This window comes from Crotalus tigris, unplaced genomic scaffold (genome assembly GCF_016545835.1).
Source record: "Crotalus tigris isolate CLP2741 ecotype Arizona unplaced genomic scaffold, ASM1654583v1 scf7180000019068.10715455, whole genome shotgun sequence".
Taxonomy (NCBI): domain Eukaryota; kingdom Metazoa; phylum Chordata; class Lepidosauria; order Squamata; family Viperidae; genus Crotalus; species Crotalus tigris.
Genome location: NW_024097358.1, coordinates 380,303 through 402,373, shown reverse-complemented (window position 1 = coordinate 402,373; position 22,071 = coordinate 380,303). Strand labels below are relative to the sequence as shown.

The 22,071-nt window shown below is 40.7% G+C and overlaps 1 protein-coding gene across 2 annotated transcripts in view; it reads right to left on the bottom strand.

Moving 5' to 3' along the window:
- SLCO3A1 (solute carrier organic anion transporter family member 3A1) overlaps positions 1-22,071 on the bottom strand; it is a 76,443-nt gene that overhangs the window by 12,279 nt on the left and 42,093 nt on the right. For both annotated transcript variants that reach the window (XM_039358906.1, XM_039358905.1), the window contains exons 3-4: positions 4,280-4,378; positions 3,247-3,513 (exon numbers count right to left, since the gene is read on the bottom strand). In XM_039358906.1, the coding sequence (XP_039214840.1) occupies positions 3,247-3,513; positions 4,280-4,378 (366 nt within the window). The remainder of the gene's footprint in view (positions 1-3,246; positions 3,514-4,279; positions 4,379-22,071) is intronic.

Sequence of the window (22,071 nt, the reverse complement as noted above, 5' to 3'; positions counted from 1 at the left end):
TACAGTCAAATTCTGCCTACAGCCTAGAGTCCAATCCTGATGTGGTTCAAGGTTGACTCAGCCTTCCATCCTTCCGAGGTCGGTAAAATGAAGACCCAGATTGCTGGGGGCAACTTGCTGACTCCGTAAACCACTTAGAGGGCCGTAAAGCACTGTGAAGTGGTATATAACTCTAAGCTCTATTGCTGTTGTTGTTGTTGTTGTTGTTGTTATTTATGTCACTCTTATGATTGTCCCCAGATTATCTGTTTGGCTACAAAACTCCAGAAAGCTTCCTCTTGGCTTTGAGGAAGCGAATGCAAAAGCTGAGGACTTTACTTTACTCCTTTACTTTACTGACTTTACTCCTCAATTAACGAATCAGCCAGAGCAACTTTGTACTTGGGGAGGGATTTTAATTACACTGGAGATAACTCAGTTTGAGGCAGATGGGATGCTAATGTGAGCAAGAGAAGTCTCACATTTTTTAATATGTGGCAACCAACCCTTGTGCAAATTCCAAGTGAAGATCATTTAGGCTGAAATTATGTTGGTTGAAGTGCTGCTTGAGTCTTCAATGGGGGTCGCTTCCCTCCTGCAAATTTCTCATTCCACTTCACACCTGCTTTGTTTTTCCACCTTGTCTAATGGTGGTTTAGCACTTTTCTTTTTCTTTTGCTCCAGGTGCTCCAGCTAGCAGTTGTTGGAGTGAGAAAGCAGAGCTGAGCAAGTGGCCCCTTAAGGAGAATGCCAGATATGCCATCATATTAAGTAACCTCCGTTACTTAAGCATCTGAATTTTTCCGTCTTGTAAATTTGCAGGATTTTTTTTTTGGGGGGGGGTCACCATGTATACTGTATGTATACATACGAACTAGACTGTGTTGTTTCTCTATGTCATATATGTGTATGTGGGTATATGGATTTTTTTTTTGGTCATGTTTATGCAGCTCTCAAAGGTGGTTACCCTTTGAGAGCTGAATGCAATGAAATTTCATTTTAATGTATGCTGAGTAATGTACATCTAAATGGACAAAGTTATTCTATCTATCTATCTATTTATCTATCTAGAATTAGGATAGGATAGGATAGGATAGGATAGGATAGGATAGGATAGGATAGGATAGAATCACAGAATGTAATGTAATGTAATGTAATTTAATGGAATGGAATAGAATAGAATAGAATAGAATAGAATAGAATAGAATAGAATAGAATAGAATAGAATAGAATAGAATAGAATAGAATAGAGCTGGAAGGGACCTTGGAGGTCTTTTAGTCCAGCCCCCTGCTCAAGCAGGAGAACCTATACCATCCCAGACAGGTGAATGTCTAGTCTCTTCTTAAAAATCTCCAGTAATGGAGTGCCCATGATTTCTGGAATAAGCTGTTCCGCTGGTTGATTGTCATCTATCTATCTATCTATCTATCTATCTATCTATCTATCTATCTATCTATCTATCATCACATGACCCTGGGGATGCTGCAATGGTCATAAGTGTGAAAGATAATCAGAAGTCACTTTTTTCAACACCACTGTATTTTCGAACAGTCACTATCTGAACTGTCCTATATCAAGGACTACCAGCAGTTCTGTAGCTCAGATGAAAAGTCATCTCTGTGGCTGGCTCAAAAAAGGAGTCACCTGTCTCCAGAGCAACCATGCTTTTGCTCACAGTGACTTTTAAAGTGGCACGGTAATGCACACCCATCACTGGACGAGAGCAAGATACAACAGACTATTTGATCCTAGAAGCAAATGTTCTACTGACAAGGGATCAAAGGTTGCCATGAGAACAAATGGAAAAACTGCTTGCTGTGTCAAGCCATGGTCACCCAAGAAGGTGAACCGGATCAAGTGTTAATTCAGTTGTCCTTTCAGTGTTCAGGACTAACAGCCAAGGCTTTAATTTTTATTTCCTGCCCCCATCAAATGGTTGGCCGAATAACGATTTAAGGGAAAGAAGTTATTCTACCAACCATTTGATCGAAAAAATAAAATAAAGTTAAAGCCTTGGGTGTTAGTCCTGAGGGATTGAAGTTGGGGGATATTATATTATTAATTAGGTGTTTGAATATGGTTAAGAATAGATTGCTAGAAGTAGAAGTATTATTATAACTAGATGAATAAGATTTGTAATCAGAATATCGTATCTTGGCATGAAAAGGAAAAATAAGAAAATGCTAAGAAGTTTGAATAAGGGAAGCTTATAAGGTTACCCAAATACAACTTGCTTTGAAATTATAAATGATGGGGATATTTTGAACATGGATAGGAAACAGGAAAAGCGAAAATAGGATACTGACTGAATAAATGGATATTGAGTGCAAATGCAACTAAGATATGTTTTGGTTAAAAAAGATATTTTAAACTGATATCATTGATACTATTAGAAAACTGTTAACAAAGATGCTGATATTCCACTGTATATTTATTAATAACAATTGTATTTGCTTAGTGGGGAAAATGTCCATTACCGGAAGAAGAGAGGATGTATTGGATGGTGTAATATTGGATTTAGTTTGAAGAAGCTTATACAGGTGAAACTCGAAAAATTAGAATATCACTCAAAAGTTCATTTATTTCAGTAATGCAACTTAAAAGGTGAAACTAATATATGAGATAGACTCACTACATGCAAAGCCGTGATGTGTCATAATTGTGATGATTATGGCTTACAGCTCATGAAAACCCCAAATCCACAATCTCAGAAAATTAGAATATTACATGCAATCAATAAAACAAGGATTGTACATACTGTAAAGGCTCAGGAACACTTTGCAGGTGTTATGGCTTAATTAGCTGATTAGAGTGGGACACTTTGAGCCTAGAATATTGAACCTTTTCACAATATTCTAATTTTCTGAGATTGTGGATTTGGGGTTTTCATGAGCTGTAAGCCATAATCATCTCAATTATGACACATCACGGCTTGAACTATCTTGCTTTGCATGTAATGAGTCTATCTCATATATTAGTTTCACCCTTTAAGCTGCATTACTGAAATAAGTGAACTTTTGCACGATATTCTAATTTTTCGAGTTCCACCTGTATGTACCACTGAATTACTAATGGACCCAGTCAACGCGTTGTCTATTAAATACTTGATTGCAAAAATAGAAAATCAATAAAATACATATGAAAAAAGGGAAAGAGGTTAAGCTGTGCAAGGCAATCTAAGGTCTCCATCGGGTAGGGAATCTAGCTAGTCATTAACCTGTTTGGCTCCCGCAGAAGCCACCTGGGCTATGAAGGAAGTGCGTCACCTCTCAGCTGCTGGAAGCAAGATAGATCATCGTTGGCTTCCATGGAGTGCGGTGGAAGAATCCCATTGCTTGGTTTTGGCCTTTCATAGTCCCCTTCTGGCAACATGGCTTCCTCTACCTCTGCTATGTGCTCCGGCTGGCGAGTCAGGGATTGTGGGAATCCAAACATCGGGAGAGACGAGAAGAAAAGTAAGGCACCACAAAGCAAGAAGCCGGCCCACCATGCGCCAATCCACCGAGGGTCATCAGGGGTGATATCCAGCTTGCCTGCAAAGAACAAAGAGATGGGGAGGGGTCTTCATTGGGGTAGACAAGGACATCAGCAGCTAAGAGAAGAGCGCCAATGGGATAACAGGACTCAGGAGATGAATGAACAGGACTCAGGACTCAGCCTTTCAATATAACCAGTTAGGGTCAGGGATCCATCCCTCATAGAAGGGCCAAGTTTGAAGACCCCTGCTATATAATAAATATCACAAGTATGCCTAACAAATTCCAACACAATGAAACTGGTCATATAGTGACTTCTAGTGGTCACATAGAGAAAATATTGCAAAATTATTTTTAAAAAACGAAAAACCAAAACCCACATTGGATGCAGGCCTTGGGGCTTTATTATGAAGCCCAGAAAAAATTAACAGTATAAATGTTAATGAGTATAAATGCAAGTGAACAAGAAGATAAAACGTATCATCTATAGCAAAAGTACCCACCTTTTTTCTATTTTTTTCCTATTTTTATTTCTATTTATATATATATAAATACACTTTGCAACAAATATAAATATAATTAAAAATGTTCTTGTAATTTTCTTGGGTACAATAGAGCAGTGGCTTGATGTTCAATTTCTCAATTGAACATACAATTAAATAAAAACTCAAACAAGCTGGATAGCAGGCAGAGCATCTAGTTACACCCCAAATCTTTCCACACACAAAGGTTTTCTTCCTTCTTTCTCTTCTGATGCTTTGTGGCCTGCTGTTAAAAAAACATTTCTTATTCTATGTGCAACCCAGGTGGAAAGGTTACCTACTTGTGTCAATGAAAACAGCATCCACATAGATTTTGGTACAGAAAGATCCCAGGATAAATCCACAGGCCGGTCCAAACACCAGCATTGTAAACAAGATCCCTGCAAAGAAACACAGTGAAGATAAGAAAAGGGATGGTCCCAGATCTGGTCCTGGTGTGAAACTTCATTCTGGACAGTGTGGAACTTGCAAAATTGAACGTCTGGAGGCTAAAACATATAAGGAACGGTTGCTGGAATTGGGTATGTCTGCTTTAATGAAGAGAAGGACGAGGGGGGACAGGATAGCAGTCTTCCAATATCTCAGGGGCTGCCCCAAAGAAGAGGGAGTCAAGCTATTCTCCAAAGCGCCAGAAGGCAGGACAAGAAGCAACGGATGGAAACTGATCAAGGAGAGAAGCAACTTAGAACTAAGGAGAAACTTCCTGACAGAACAATTAACTAGTGGAACAACCTGCCTCCAGAAGCGGTGAATGCTCCAACACTGGAAGTCTTTAAGAAGAGACTGGACAGCCATTTGTCTAAAATGGTATAGGGTTTCCTGCCTGAGTAGGGAGTTGGACTAGATGACCTCCAAGGTCCCTTCCTACATTATTATTGTTATTATTAAGGTCTATGGACATTCTCAATCATCCAGGTCATGGTTGTCCTAAAAGTGCTTTTCCAAAAAAACAACAACTGGACTTTCTTGATATAAAACATTATTTGGTATTTGAGCAAGCTGTTTGTTAGAGAGATTTCTCACCCAACGGTCTGTTCTCTGTGACATGCCATTCATTGTCCTCTCTCATCTGCGTTGGTTCTTCTGCTTTGTTTTGTTTTTGTATTTTTTCATATCTAAACTGTAGGGTTGATAACTTGGCTTTTTTTGCTCGTGTTGTGTTGCGACCAAGAAAGTCCACTTGTCTTTTGGAAAAGACTTTTGGGTCACAAAATTGAAGGCTTTTTTTTTTTCTGGGATCCCCAATCTTGCAAGGCAGGAAGTAGAATTCTAATAGATGAGAATGTTTGCAGCTCAGGGCCGAAATGAGGAGTCCTTGGCGCTCTCTGAGCTTGGCTGGTTTCTTGCAGATGTTTCATTACCCAACTAGACAACATCATCAGTGCTAGAATAGAGAGCAAACTCCACTCCTGTCTAGCACTGGTGATGTTACCTAGTTGGGTAATGAAATGTCTGCAAAAAAAACCCAAAAACCCAACCAAGCTCAGAGAGCACCAAGGATCCCACAGTAGAATTCTAACCTGTCCTTCTGATATTATAAATAATTTTGTAAATAATTTTGAGTTGAGTAGCACTTACTCCTTCAAATAGAGCACTTGGTCCAGCTCTTGTTTCAAGTTATTGCAGAGAGGAACAACCTAAGTATACTCCATTCCCCCCCCCCTACTCACAGAAACGCTTGAATGCAGCCCTCCCCCCCAATTGCAACCAAGTTGTAATTTTTAATGTGATGGAAAGAGAACATTCTTAAACACACAGACCACGATCATATGGAGATATGTTAATTACATTTAAATTACTGTGAAAGTAAATCAAATTTAGTTTTGATCCACCCCCCTCCCATTTCTTTCTTCTGCTCTCATCAATATTAATTGTCAGTGGCTCCCAGCAGATTAGTCAAAATCCTAATCAGAAGGTAGCTGGACAAATTATGCCAAGCATCTCAGCCCCTTGCTTGATAGATGACAGATGCCTTACAGGGCCTGATAATTCCTCCCAGGAGTAAGAATATAAATTGTTGTTGTAAACCAAGGATTGCCTGCAACAGACACCTTTCAGACCTGGGATTTCGACCTGATCAGGTAAGAGAAGATTAGATTACAAGGTGGTCTGAGGCTCCACTTGAGGGAAATTAAGGTGTCAAATAAACCTGGTGCAAAATTGGACTAATCCTTGGATATTCCTATGAAGGAATTGTTGAGGCCTTTTTCTCTCTCTGTCCTATCTAAGATTCTACCACTAGAGGATGCTAAAGCAAAAGGAGAGAGAGAGAGAAAGAAAAAAAAGAAAGATCGGGGGGGGGGGGGGGAAGAGGAAGAATATGGGTGGGAACCACAACCCCAACACATACTGTATTTTCCCAGGCTCAATCCTTTGCCATTCCAGGCAAAGTGGAAAAACACCAGACCAAAGTTCTGGAAATCCCCTGATATTTATGACTGAGAATGGTGGGGGGGGGGGGGGAAGGACTAGGGGTTGAACTTGAGAAGACAACATTCTTAAAAGACTGTGAAAATTAGCAACTTGAGAATAGTTGTAGGATTGAAATGAGGGATACTCGGTGCTCCCTAAGCTTGGTTGTTTTCTTGCTAGCACTGATGATGTTACCTAGTTTGGGTAACGAAACAACTGTAAGAAAACTATCAACCTCTCTAATCTTCTCTTCAAGATTTGGGCTGGTTAAGTGGGGCCCTGTTATACTGTCTGCTGATGAACTGGATCAACTTCCAGATCCTCCAGGTACAGGCCAAATCCTGCAGCATCCAGAGCATTGCAAGGACTGGACCACAAAATGCACGCAAAGAGGACAACGGCTTGAAGGGATGGGAAGTATCTGCAAAACCTATAGGCTGATTGAAATAAGTGTCTGCAGGATCTGTAGGCATATCAAAATGATGAAACCAAGGTTATCGTGCAAATTCTGCCCCTTATACGCCTGTGTGCAAATCGAGACACAAGTGCAGGAAATGTGGCCCTCACATCATGATCTCACAATGTTCATTTGTCTTCTATACACATCTCCTGCGAACATCCAGAGGTACAGCAATGGTTGCGGGACAGGGATTGTACCATAAACTATATAATCTTGGGTTTTGAAAAGTCAAAAGATAGAATGTTTCATTGGCCAGTTCTCCGGTTGATAGATGCTGAGGGAAAAAATTAAGGAATTGAGGAAATTGAGGAGAGGAAAAAAAATATAGGATGCAAAGCCCAGAATTGGTGTATTTTCTCTGTTTCTGAGTTGGATCCGACTTTTTCAGAGACTGGAATAAACACCAGCTCTTCAGTTTTATAGCTGCCAGTTCAAAATGGGAACATCTTATTCTATTGTTGTTGACAATACTGCCTGTATGTGTCCGTATGTGTCCACGATGATGGACAGGCCAGGTGGTTTACACGGGAGGTGAACTGGAGTGTGTTTGTTTTGCTCTGCCATATGGAAGAGTTACTGGAGCAGAGGAAATAAATGCCATAAAGCATGGGTAAAACAAGCTGTGGATCAAACAAACCCCAGGAGCTTTTTAACGCTGTGACTCAGAGATCCTGTCCACAATGTGGGCCTGTGTTATAGACTTCAAAACAAACGACTCAAAGAGATCAGTGACTTCCCTGGACTCTGGAGAAACAAAGAGATCAATACCCAGATCCCAAGAAATGAAATGGAATCTCAAGGAGGTCGTTTCATCCTCGCTAAAGCTAATTAACTAAGCATCTGGAAGATAGCAGAATGGAAGATATAGGATGAAACAGAGGGAGACCAGGTGCTATTTTAATAAGCAAATATGGATTGGGGTACAGATGCATCACGATCCAGTCATCTTGCTTGCTAAGGCTCCAGATTGGATAATTTAACTATTTATAATTTAATTCCTATTGATTGTTGGATTCAGTTTGGTTCTCAATATGCTGGTGGGCACTTCCAGGAGCCAAATGTCTTTGGGGGATTTCTTGAAATTCAATGAAAAGGACATATTTAGCCCTGCCTATTACTAGCTGCGGTCCTTTTCATTGGCAACCACCAAGAAGGTGTTTTCACCAATGTATCAGTGGGATGCTAGGCTAAAATACAGAAAAGAAATTACTTGGAAATAGGAAAATGCCATAAGAATGCTTTTCTGTAATATTTAGGAGTCACAGACTAGAAGGTACAAAAGCTATACAATTTGGAGGGAGAGGAAAACGAAAACCAAAACCAAGTGATTAATTCCTCCAAAACACACCCCAATTTAAATTACCGACCAATATATTGAAATTTTATTCATTATAGCTGGAAAAAAAGTGTAATTTTAAATGGTTGATGTACTCATTAAAATCCTGCCCCCTCCGAGTGATACGCTATCAAAAAGGATTGATAGCATCTCTGCAAAACTATCAACAGACAGAAATCTCGACAGATGGAAAGCTGTGGATTAAAAGAAAAACTGTTTGCAAACTATCCAAGATCTGTGCTCTGATGGGTTTGTTTTGGGAAAAGGAAGATGTTTAAAATTTATTAGAAGCTGAAAGATAGATAAAAAGAGACACGTGAAAAAGGGTGTGAAACGAAGCACAGGCAGTCCTCAACTTATCCATACAACTGTGCCCAAAATTTGTTGCTAAGAAAGACCCAAAATCAGAGCTGCTTTTTTTCCCCACTTCAAACACAAAGTCCAAAAGCGGTTTCCAAGTAGAAACAAAATTAATTGTATTCTTTTCTTTAATCAAAGCAGTCAATTAAGCCATCTCTGCTAACTCCTTCAACTTTAGCAGTCATTCAGCCATTGTCCTTCCATTTTTGTGCATACTCTTCCTTTTTTTTCTTTAGCCAATGTTGACGAGGTGATGTCCTCTGCTGATCTATATCGTTTTAACCTTTTCTTCTTTTGTGCACGTGACAAAAATCCTAACAGTGCATGTTTAAAATATATATTCCAGTGTGGGGAAAAAAATAGAAACAGATTGTGTCGGTGTAGTCAGGGATATTTTGCGTGCTTAGCAACTAAAGATTTAGGTGGCGTCTATGTGAAGCTGGAAGCATGGAATTAAATTTTCTTTTGTTTACCTTGTTTTGTCCTCTAACAGCTACATGGGTGCACAGGTGTAACCTGATATGTTCCATGTTAGGAATAACTGTCCCTCTTAAACCTGACTCCTTTTAAAACAAGAACTTGGAATACTGTAATTCTGTCAGGTTTTATTTTCGTAATCTGATCAGATAAGGCTTGAGATTTTAAAAAAATGAAATCCAATTTGTAGGAAAGGTAAGCTGCCCAATTCATCCATCCTTATATAGATTGATTTGGAAATTTTCATGGTTTGTAGTAATTGCATGGTATTCTGTCTGAACCATACTCTAAAGATCAGCTTAGACGAGTACTTCTGTTATTCCCCCAAAAAGCAGGTGTTGTAAGCACAAAAACAACCCACAGACTTGATACTTCTGTTTCCTAGACGCTAAACAAGAACTAATCACAAAACAAGCCACTGACACCTACCCAATGGCTTGTCCAAATCCTGAAATAGCTTCTAATGTCCCTCTTCTGGCAATGGGAATAGCCTCCTCTTTAAATATCCAGATAATCCATACTTGTCCTACATTTTCATGCTGCTGTAATAGGTAATAAAAGGATAGGTCTCCCTGTGGAAAGATAGTTGGGAATATAATAAACTGCATTAGCCACAGAGAAGATCAGTGGTTTCAAAGGAGACAATAATTGTGGCCTCCAGAAGTTGGATGCAAGTAGAGAACAATTGGTCATAACTGTTTCCATATCATCATGACATCAAAAAAAAAAAAAAAGCTTTCTAGGCAGCTTGTTCTCCTGCATGAGGGTCTCCTAAATAAAGATGATAGATTGTTGCTCTTGGACATTCTGTAGCAAAGAAGCTGGGGGTCAACTTGTGACCCACCTACCCAGAGCTGGGCCTTGAACCGACTCTCCGGTTCATGGCCAAGACTTCTTCCACAGTGCAGAACAATTACTGCTATGCACAACATCACACAGGCTTGATGACTGATGGTTCAGTTCCTTGGTTATGCAGACAATTCCAAAGGTTGGGTTCCTGCTGGAAGACCACCTCAGCAGCCTTTTCAATTTTTCCATCTGAATTAGGAACAGAGAAATCAGACAATCTGAATTTCTCCAACCGTTTGTCAAGGAGAGGACAACTTTCTGTGGTATAGTACTGAAAAGGTCTCCTGGCAGGAAGAGATCTCCCTTGAGATCTTCACTTGAGAGTAAACACAAGCACAACAAGCCAGGTAGGTTTCATATTGCTGGAGAAAAGATGGTACCAAGAAGAGTAAATGCAAGAGCCGAGTAAGTACAAGGAGCCCATATTCCAGCCAGGACTCTCTTCTCCTCTGAAGGCAACCTCAAGGGAACTTCTCTTCCACCCAGCGGATTAAAAATGAACAAAATAACAGAATTGGAAGGAATCTTGGAGGTCTTTTAGGCCAACACCCTGCTCAAGCAGGAATTCCACACCATTTCAGACCAATGGCTGTCCAATCTCTTCTTAAAAGCCTCCAATGATAGAGCACCCATAACTTCTGGAGGCAAGTCATCCCATTAATTTAAATTGTTCTCACTGTCAAGAAATTTCTCCTTAGTTCTAAGTTGCTTCTCTCCTTGATTGGTTTCTATCCATTGTTTCTTGTCTTGCCTTCAGGTGCTTTGGAGAATAGGTTGAGATCCTCTTCTTTGTGGCAGTCCTTTAGATATTGGAAAACTGCTATCATGTCCCCTCTAGTCCTTCTTTTCAGTAGACTAGACATAACCAATTCCTGCAACTGTTCTTCATAGGTTTTAGCCTCCAGCTGGCTTTCTCTGCCTAGTAATCACTCATTACCCAGATTTTGAAGTTACTCTCCATGATTAATTTCTGAACGTGTGGTGACCACGTAGGCAGCAGCAATTTCTTCAGTAAACTGTCCCAAATTCTCTAGGTTTGCAAACTAGGCTATTTCTTCTCTTTTCTGGAAATGACAGGAACCAAACATAGATCTATTTACACACACAACAGATGCTCTGGGGGGGAGGTACTTCCACCACCTCCTCTCTCATTCTGCAAATTATTAGCCCCTTTTTGGCATCTTTTCTCACTTGTTCACACCTTTTGAAGGCAATGACCGGGGAAGGCAGAGAAAGGCAGCTACTGATTCTGAATTTCTTCCATAAGAATGTATGAAGCGATTGATGTTTGATCATCAAAGGGCTTTGCATGCACAAAGATGGAAAGATTCAACATTACACATAATGGAGGAATAGTTGGCGAAGTTGATAGAACTTCCCGAGATGGCTAAACTGATTTCTTTGATCAGGGAAAAGACAATATTTACATTTATTGCTCACTGGAAACCTCATGGGTTTTTTTGCATGAAGCAGGGAAAAAAATGAACTTTATGATTTATGTTTTTGTTGATTAGACAGGATAGATTACAGAACAAGAAAGCTGTAATCACAGAGTAAGAGGTACATTTATAATTGTACTTATGACTGCTACAAAGATAAGAAATTTTTGTACTTTTTCTTTCCTTTCTTGCACTCCTCTCTGATTTTTTCTTTATTTTTTCTAATAAATCCTTAATAAAAATATGTGTGTGTTTATGTATAGGCATATAAATATGTTTGATTTTTATGCTAATTCCACTCATTAGAACTGTGTAACATTTTCTAAATTACGACTTGCACCTGGCAGTTTGCAGAGCTAGCTGGAAGAACTGTTTTGTTATAAATTTTACCAGCAAAGTCAGATGGCAGAGATATTAGAATTTTATAGTCAGAAAAGTGTCATCATCGGAACCACGACACTTATCTTTTTGAGACTGTAATTGTATCACGGGATGTGATTTATTGATTTTATTCTCTTTCTGCAATTTTAACTGTTATTTTTTACGTATTAATTTTGTTTATAGCTGTTGTGGGGGTACAACTGATAACTTGACATGCAACAGTCCATATTCCTAAGGCCAGAACTAAATTGAACTCAAGGAACTTTAACTTTTGTGAACATTCAAATGGATTTGTTAATACAAATATTGTCAGTGTTTAGAATGTGTCAGTGATGATGGCTTTCATTCTTTTTATTTTATTTTTATATTGTTGTTGTTGTTATTTCATTTCATTTCATTTTATTATTTATTTTATTCTTAAGCTTTCATTCCCATACTGGCTGGAGAATCCTAGGAGTTGAGGTTCATCCATCTTAAAGTTACCAAGGTTGAAAAAAACAGACTTTAGAGTCATACAACTGAAAACACACAGGCACATTTACAACAAATAAATGAATTAATGATGCAATTTTTAGTGGGCTTATTGGCTCGTTTCCAAAAGTTTGAGTCAGATGGGTAGAGGTTTTGAATTTCTCTTGCAGCAATTCAAACAGTGGCAAGCAATGAAGGATGCTCCTTGAAAAAGGAGATGCCGATGTATCTTACTTTGAGATATATCTGCTTCTCCTGCTGTTTATCCAAAGGCTGAAAATGGAAAACGTGAACAAAGGAAAAACAAGAAATAATGGCAAAGCTGGGGCTCCTTTCTGACTGTCTTAAGGACAAACATGAAGAGTCACCCTGACAGATTCGGAAAGCGCTGGAAGCTGTTAATTAATGAGAGGCGATGCTGGCTGATTCCCTTTAATGGTTTGCTCTCCCTTTCTCTTTTTTTTTTTTTTAAATTCCAGCAGGGATCAGAATGACTGCAACTGGATGTTGATACAAGCTTGGAGACAGAGGCTGAAGATTTGGGAAAATCTGGGCAAAGACCTCGTTACATAGATAACAAAGGGGGTGTGGGTGGGAAAACTCTACGGCCACAAGGTTACCCATGAAAAACTGAAACATTGTGCTGGCCCATTAGATATAGACATGGGAATGAATGCCCTTGGATTCCAATGTGTTTTGATTTTTTCGCTCTGGTATTTTTGTTTCTGGCTTACATTAGAATCACACTGGAGGGAGGGAAAGAGGGAGGGAGGAAAAAAGGAGAGAAAAGAGAGGAAGGACAGAGAAAGAGAGAGGAAGGAGGCATAAGGAGGGAGGGAAATAAGGGCAGAAAGAGGGAGGGAAGGAAGGAAGGAGAAAGGGAGAGAAAAAGAGAGAAAGGAAAAAGGAGGGAGGTAAATAAGGAAGGACAGAAAAAAGAGGGGAGGAAGGAAGGAAGGAAGGAAGGAAGGAAGGAAAGAAAGAAAGAAAGAAAGAAAGAAAGAAAGAAAGAAAGAAAGAAAGAAAGAAAGAAAGAAAGAAAGAAGGACATCCACAGGATATGGTAAAAAATAATAAAATGTCTGGTGCGACAGAGTAATCAAAGTTCTGCCTATTTGCATGACGCACCCATCCATAAAAAACAGGACACATTTTGATTGCACCAATGAACTGTTTTTGTCCTGGACTTTTTTGGGCAGGCCCCACAGGCATCAATGAATGAATGAATGAATGAATGAATGGATGGATGGATGGATGGATAAAACAAAATGGCTGAATGTGGCAAATGGGATGTGCAACACGAGGCAGTCATTTTCCCAGCTTTCTGCTTGGCCAAAGCTCTACAGATGTGCATTTTTACATTGGACAGCTGTGGTAGGCTTAATCAGCTCTGCTAACAGAGCTGCCAGCAAGGGTACAGCCTTGAGTGAGTGTGTAGGCAGCCCTTTTGGCTATCAACAAGGTCTCTGTGAATGCAGGAAGTTGGTAAAAGATTCAACAGGAGTATGTGTGCAACTCTCCAAAATGCCACCGGTTGCCAGGGCAACAAGTAAGGGATGAATAAAACACGTGACTCCCATTCACTTTGATGTGTCTGTTTTTAACTCAATTCTACCTCAAATTCATAAGCTATCTGTAATATATTTTTTTGGCTGAAACCTGCACTGAAACAGGCATTTCCAAAAAAAAAAAAAAAAACCCGATCTCCTCAAAGTATGCATTTCTAACCCTATTTCCTCTCCCAGAGTGTGTTCTTATTTGCATTTCCTTTCAGAACAATGTTCTCACTGTACATCAGGCTGATACTTGCAGCATGTCAGATGTTTTGTAAAAGCGCTCATACATTCTTAAAATTCCATTCTAAGAGTAGGAAGAGCAATTATTTTATCTTCTTTCAGCCACAGAAGATGCCCCTGAGGTCTCTGGTTCTGTTCTCCATCTAAGAGCCTAGTTGGGTAGTGGGGAAAGTCAGAATAACATAATAACAGAGTAGGAAGAGACCTTGGAGGTCTTGTAGTCCAACCACCGGCTCAAGGAGAGGAGACCTTATACCACTGGTGGCGAACCGATGGCATGCGTGCCAGAGGTGGCATTGAGAGCCCTCTCTGTGGAAGCGACAGGGCAGGAAGTGAGCAAGCAAGCGGCGGTGGCCTCCCAAGAATTCCCTTGAGATGACAAGGAACTACCCCTGGCCATGCTCACCCAGTCTGCTGTGACCACTGCAGCCATGCCCATCCAGTGGGCCATGCCCCCCACGTCCCCCCTGAGGGCACCACAATGCTGATGCAGCCCTGGCACTTTGCGATAAATAAGTGGGTTTTGGGTTGCGGTTTGGGCACTTGGTCTCTAAAATGTTTGCCATCACTGGGCTAGGGTTAGGTCACCATGAACTCATAGAGCAAAATGGACATCGTCAACAAACTCAGAACGCTTGGGTATGGTTAGGAGGGCACTTACTTTTCTAGGCTGCCCTATCTATGTTTCCTGGTAAAATACATGGGAAAATCCCATTGGAGGAAAATTCCACTTAGGGTTAGGGTTAGGTCAACATGAATTCATAGAGCAAAATGGACATCGCCAACAAACTCGGAGTGCTTGGGTATGGTCAGGAGGACACTTACTTTTCTAGGCTGCCCTATCTATGTTTCCTGGTAAAATACATGGGAAAATCCCATTGGAGGAAAATTCCACTTAGGGTTAGGGTTAGTCACCATGAACTCCTAGAGCAAAATGGACATCGCCAACAAACTCGGAGTGCTTGGGTATGGTTAGGAGGGCACTGACTTTTCTAGGCTGCCCTATCTATGTTTCCTGGTAAAAATACATGGGAAAATCCCATTGGAGGAAAATTCCACTTAGGGTTTTAGGTCACATGAACTCATAGAGCAAAATGGAATCGCCAACAAACTCGGAGTGCTTGGGTATGGTTAGGAGGGCACTTACTTTCTAGGCTGCCCTATCTATGTTTCCTGGTAAAATACATGGAAAATCCCATTGGAGGAAAATTCCACTTAGGGTTAGGGTTTAGGTCACATGAACTCATAGAGCAAAATGGACATCGCCAACAAATTCGGAGTGCTTGGGTATGGTTAGGAGGCACTGACCTTTCTAGGCTGCCCTATCTATGTTTCCTGGTAAATACATGGTAAAATCCCATTGAGGAAAATTCCACTTAGGGTTAGGGTTAGGTCACATGAACTCATAGAGCAAAATGGACATCGCCAACAAATTCGGAGTGCTTGGGTATGGTTAGGAAGGCACTTACTTTTCTAGGCTGCCCTATGTTTCCTGGTAAAATACATGTCTTGGAGGAAATTCCAATTAGGGTTAGGTTAGGACATAGAGCAAAATGGACATCGCCAACATTCGGGGTGCTAGGGTATGTTTAGGAGGGCACTTACATTGCTAGGCTGCCCTATCTATGTTTCCTGGTAAAATACATGGGAAAATCCCATTGGAGGAAAATTCCACTTAGGGTTAGGGTTAGGTCAACATGAATTCATAGAGCAAAATGGACATCGCCAACAAACTCGGAGTGCTTGGGTATGGTCAGGAGGACACTTACTTTTCTAGGCTGCCCTATCTATGTTTCCTGGTAAAATACATGGGAAAATCCCATTGGAGGAAAATCCCACTTAGGGTTAGGGTTAGGTCAACATGAACTCATAGAGCAAAATGGACATTGCCAACAAACTCGGAGTGCTTGGGTATGGTTAGAAGGACACTTACTTTTCTAGGCTGCCCTATCTATGTTTCCTGGTAAAATACATGAGAAAAATCCCATTGGAGGAAAATTCCACTTAGGGTTAGGGTTAGGTCAACATGAACTCATAGAGCAAAATGGACATCGCCAACAAACTCGGAGTGCTTGGGTATGGTTAGGAGGACACTTACTTTCTAGGCTGCCTATCTATTATTTCCTGGTAAAATACATGGGAAAATCCCATTGGAGGAAAATTCCACTTAGGGTTAGGGTTAGGTCAACATGAACTCATAGAGCAAAATGGACATTGCCAACAAACTCGAGTGCTTTGGGTATGGTTAAAGGACACTTACTTTCTAGGCTACCCTATCTATGTTTCCTGGTAAAATACATGGGAATAATCCCATTGGAGGAAAATCCACTTAGGGTTAGGGTTAGGTCACCATGAACTCATAGAGCAAAATGGACATGCCAACAAACTCGAGTGCTTGGGTATGGTTAGGAGGAAACTGACTTTTCTAGGCTGATATCATGTTTCCTGGTATACATGGGGAAAATTCCTCATGAACTCATAGAGCAAAATGGACAATGCTTGGGTATGGTTAGGAAGGCACTATTTTTCTAGGCCCTATCTATGTTTCCTGGTAAAATACATGGAAAATCCCATTGGAGGAAAATTCCACTTAGGGTTAGGGTTAGGTCACCATGAACTCATAGAGCAAAATGGACATCGCAACAAACTCGGAGTGCTTGGGTATGGTTAGAGGGCACTAACTTTTCTAGGCTGCCCTATCTATGTTTCCTGGTAAAATACATGGGAAAATCCCATTGGAGGAAAATTCCACTTAGGGTTAGGGTTAGGGAATTAGGGAGCCAACAAACTCGCTTGGGTATGGTTAGGAGGACACTTACTTTCTAGCTGCCCTATCTAGGTAAAATACATGGGAAAATCATTGGAGGAAAATCCCACTTAGGGTTAGGGTTAGGTCAACATGAACTCATAGAGCAAAATGGACATCGCCAACAAACTCGGAGTGCTTGGGTATGGTTAGGAGGACACTTACTTTTCTAGGCTGCCCTATCTATGTTTCCTGGTAAAATACATGGGAAAATCCCATTGGAGGAAAATTCCACACTTAGGGTTAGGGTTAGGTCAACATGAACTCATAGAGCAAAATGGACATCGCCAACAAACTCGGAGTGCTTGGGTATGGTTAGGAGGACACTTACTTTTCTAGGCTGCCCTATCTATGTTTCCTGGTAAAATACATGGGAAAATCCCATTGGAGGAAAATTCCACTTAGGGCTAGGATCAAGCTGCTATTTGGACAAATCAACACTTAAGGGTCTAACCTGGAAAGTTACGATATGAATTTCCCTTTACCATGATTTGCTGGAGGGATGGATGTTCAGACCACGTTAAATAGTCCACAGAATAGTGAGATTACTGAAACATGTTTTATTATAATGGCTGCATTCAGAGAGTACACTAAACAAGACCAAACCTCATTTTAGTTTAGTGTAATGGATGAATTATATACAGGTAGTCCTTGACTTACGACAACTGAGCCCCAAACTTTTGGTTGTTAAGTGAGACAGTTAATTGAATTTTGCCCCATTGTACGACCTTACTTTCCACATTTATTACTGGTAAGTGAATCACAGCAGTTAAGTTGGCAACACAGTTGTTAAGTGAATCTGGCTTCCCCGTTGACTTTGTTTGTCAGGTCGCAAAAGGGGATCATGTGACCCCAGGACACCACAACCGTCATAAATATGAGACAGTTGTCGAGCATCCAAATTTTGATCACATGATCATCAGCATGCTGCAATGGCCGTAAGTGTGAAAACAGTCATAAGTCACTTTTCTCAGTGCCATTGTAACTTTGAACGGTCACTAAATAAACTGTTGTAAGTTGAGGACTACCTGTATTGTAGTTTTTAAATAGCACAGTATCCCTTCTTTTGCAATGCCCAACTTTACTTTATATCTAAATACTAAAAAAAAAAACAATATTTTTTCTTACTGAACACTTACAGAAAAACCTGACTTCTAACTGGAGAGAGAAAAGTAAAAATTGGCACTTGAAAACAACAGCTTTATAGCAGGCTGCTGCTGTTGTTAATGTTACAAAAAATGCTGTCATTGTTCACATCTGCCAAGCAAGTTTCCGAAGGTATTTTTCCACTGCATTGTAATGTTTTCCCCTTCTTTCCATTGTTTGCTATCTTTGGGAGTTGCAAAGTGGGATGAGCCCATAAACATTGCCAAACAAATAAATAAGATCTGGGGAAATAGCTAATGACAAAGCTTTCAGGTCTTCTGGCAGATTTATCAGAGTTGCCCTGCCTTCCAATTATATGTTTCTCTCTCCTCTTACAACCCTGCTTTAGAATAAAATCTAACAAACTCAAAAAAAAAGAAAGAAAGAAAGAAAAAGGGAAAAGAGAAACCAAATGGTTTGGATTGTTATGGACACAAATTATATGTCAGGAACCTGCAATTGAATTTTCAAGGGCCACGTTAGAAGAGAAAGCTGCCCCCCTCCTGCACTGTATTCATCTGCCTCTTAATAACTTGATTACAGTCTACCACACCAAGCCCCATATGCCATTATCCATTATTTAGAAAAGATAATTAACCCACAAGTCCGAAGATGCTGCATTGTCGTATAGACAAGAGGCGCAGGCACAATTCCGGGCGGCAGCAGATTCTCTGCAACTTAATTGCTTGGGCAGCGTGCCAAGCGTTGCTCCAGGAAAGCAAAGTTAGACAACCCCGTCTCGAAGAGGCATCTTGCCTGACTGCAGCAGAAGGCAAGGAGGGCTTGCAAAAGTTATTTCCTTCTGCAAAAGAGGTTTCTTGTTCTGCCGTTTTATTCTTGGGAGGGATGATCAGTGGAAATGCTCCCATTATCTTTATTCTGAAATCAATTCAATTCAGAATAGAGCTGGAAGGGACCTTGCTTGATACCCTTTTATTATGAGGCTTAATAACACCTTATACCAGTGGTTCTCAACCTTTTTAATGCCACGACCCCCAACCGGTCGTAAGTCGAGGACTACTCAACCGGTCGTAAGTCGAGGACTACTCAACTGGTGCAGCACCGTTTGCAGAATGGGACTTTTGGCGGGCTCAGCAGGGCAGAGACAGCCTGGACAATTCCTATTGGCTTTTGAAAGCCAATAGAATTAGACTCTATTCAAGAGAGTCTATTCTATTGGCTTTCAAAAGCCAATAGAATAAAAGGGAGTAGCACAGCTAAGGAAAAGGGGGAAAAAATGGCGGACTGCGTTGTCTGGCGACCCCCGTGAAATGGTCGTTCGACCCCAAATGGGGTCCCGACCCACAGGTTGAGAACCACTGCCTTATACAATCCACTAAATCACCCCAGAGAACGTTGTGCCAATCATTTAGCATTTACTTTCCAAGGGAAGAGAAGCAAGTACAGCTAAGCATAATATTTGGCATGCAAGAAACTGCAGGGCAGTGGGATTAAATTGGGAATGTACAATTAGCATAAGCCAACACTTTCAGCAGTTCAAGATTCCTGCAATCAAACACTGAAGTGCTTCACACCTTTTCTTTTCCTCTCCTCCTTCTATGGCTACAGAAACTCATTAGAGAAAAATGTTTGGCATTTGAGAGAGGTTAAAGCTACTCTCTGGACTGATGCCAAAGGTTACAAATTCAACCCAACTTCCACCATGGATTCCTCGAGGGCTTTTAAACAACACAGACCCACAACCGCACTTTCTATCCCCAGCACTGATTTTGTTTCGAATTCTGCTTTTGAGGCTTAAGATTATCCATCAAACAACTGCATTCCTACTTAGACAAAACAAGAGTTTGCTTAAGTAGGGCTTATGCACTTCACTGTGATTTGCTGGATTTGTACAAGAGACTAGGCTTAATAACTGTCTACGCAATCCTTTAGGTCACTTGGGAGATCTTTGTCCTAACAACTGAGCATAACAACTGGCTCATAAAACACCAAGACTGAATACACACAACAGGCTAAGCTGAAGCTAAGCAAATTGCATCATTGAGCAGCTCATGAAAAACCCAGCAAACTCTGAAGTTGGATGGATTGAACGAGTCTAGGACAACTCGCTATGTCCAACTTACCACGGCCAACGCACGGTGGGATAAGACTCACTGAATAGGAATAGTCCAATGAGAAGAGGGAACAGATTCCCCCTGTATCAATCTAGCAAGCTGTTGAAACCAAATTACTCCTAAATTTAGACGAGTTCTAAATTTGGCAAGATCACAATGGATGGATCGATCATTCTGCTCTATCCTGAACCAGTCCAGACCACATCTGAAATACTGAGTCCAGTAGAGATAGTTCTCAACTTACAACAGTTCATTTAGTGACCGTTCAACGTTACAACGGCACTGAAAAGAAGAAGAGTTCAGAGACATACTTGCTTGATTCACATGAATGTAAGGAGGAGGCATAGCACAATCATACTTGCAAGGTTTTGTTATTACGGCCACTCTCAGTAAAATTAGTTTTAGCCTTCCTGTGGATTTGATTTCCTGGTCTGGTCTATCTAGTAGAGTGACATCAGATTTCCAGGCCTTCCAGACTGACTTTCTATGCAATTAGTGATGTCTGACTAATATGATTCTGTTTCTCTAAGTACACCTACATTTTGCTTCCCTGTTTGTAGAATATAGGTACAGGACATTGTACTCTGGCCACACTGATTTCATAACTATTTAATTTTATTATGGCTTCGTTGCCTGTTAGTAGAATTTGCTTTCTTCCTTTTTGAGTTGCTTAATTACTGTAATAATCTTTATTGATTGACTGAAGCAATCACAGAGGCACTAAAGCCAGAAATCGGGAAAGAAAGCCAAATTTCTGCAGAAGAACAGAGGCTTCTGAAAACGCAAACTGGTACGAGCTGTTAAGTAAGGAGCTTGTGGTATACTAGTTAAAGACACTAGCCTATACATGTACATGCATACGTGCTTACGGAGCTATATATAGCCCTTCTCTCTCCTATTTGTCCAGAGAAGGTTTCTGTGCAATAATCCATAGCAGGACGGTTTTACATTGATACCAAAATAAACTAACCACTGTCTCAGTTCGTTATATGAAAGTGATTGCAAAGTTTCAATTTCTAAGGGCCACAAAAATAGATCTAAAAAGCTTAGCTCTGCCTACTTAGATATAGAAAATAGATAATAGAACATAAAATAATGGGGTTATTTCCAGTTCAACCCCTGCTCAAGCAGGAGACCCTATGCCATTCCAGGAGCATCTTAGTGGCTACGATCAAGCAGCAGACTTAATGTGACATATAAACACAGCACAGAAGTGACTGCTGCAATCTTTAAGAAATCGTGAATGGCCCAAAGCACTAACATAGGGATGAGGAAAGCAGTGGCGAACAGCAGTGCTCTTTTAATTTAGACTATCATTCAGATGGCAAATATCCTGAAAATGAAAAAAATGTTTGGCGTGCACGGTACTACAATGTTTTTCCAGGTCTTCCCAGAGAAGTTGGTAAATGAACTGGGAAGCTTTTAAGGACAAGGAAAGAAATCCATCAGGGAAACTCCTCAAGAGTTCAAGACGGTCTCATGGATGAAAAAGCCATCTGAGGTTGTGGGACAATTCATTGCTGAAAAGATGAAAGTCCTCTGGAGGTTCCCTGGAGTCAAGGTGGGCCAAGAGAAAATGCTGCACATACATCTAGCAATAAAAGTTTCTACCACCACCACCCCCTCGAATGAGAGAGCCTTCCACCTTCAAGGCATTTGTAATTCTTAGATTTCTTGTGTATCTCTTTCCAGCGGGGGAAAAGCAAAGAGAGGCAATTTACAAGACTGCCTGCCACAGTGTAATTCATCCAGGGTCCCAGGGCGCTCTTCAATTTGTAATTTACTGCTGAAGTCCTGGGGAGGGGGAGGTTGTGAAACTCCTTTGCAAAAGCATCCAAACCGGCACGCTGACTTCTCTGACTCAGCCAGCACAATCTTTGCCCTGCTGGGATTTCACCTTTCTGAGGCCAGAGAAGAATGTTTCATGCTTCTATTTATAATGGCCACCAATCTGCATTTTGATAGGCAAGGAACAGCTGCCTTGTCCCCTGCATCTTGGCAGAGGAAGTCGTAGTTCCTGAAAAAGCCAAACTGAACTCCTTCAGGTTCAGAGATTTCTCTCTCT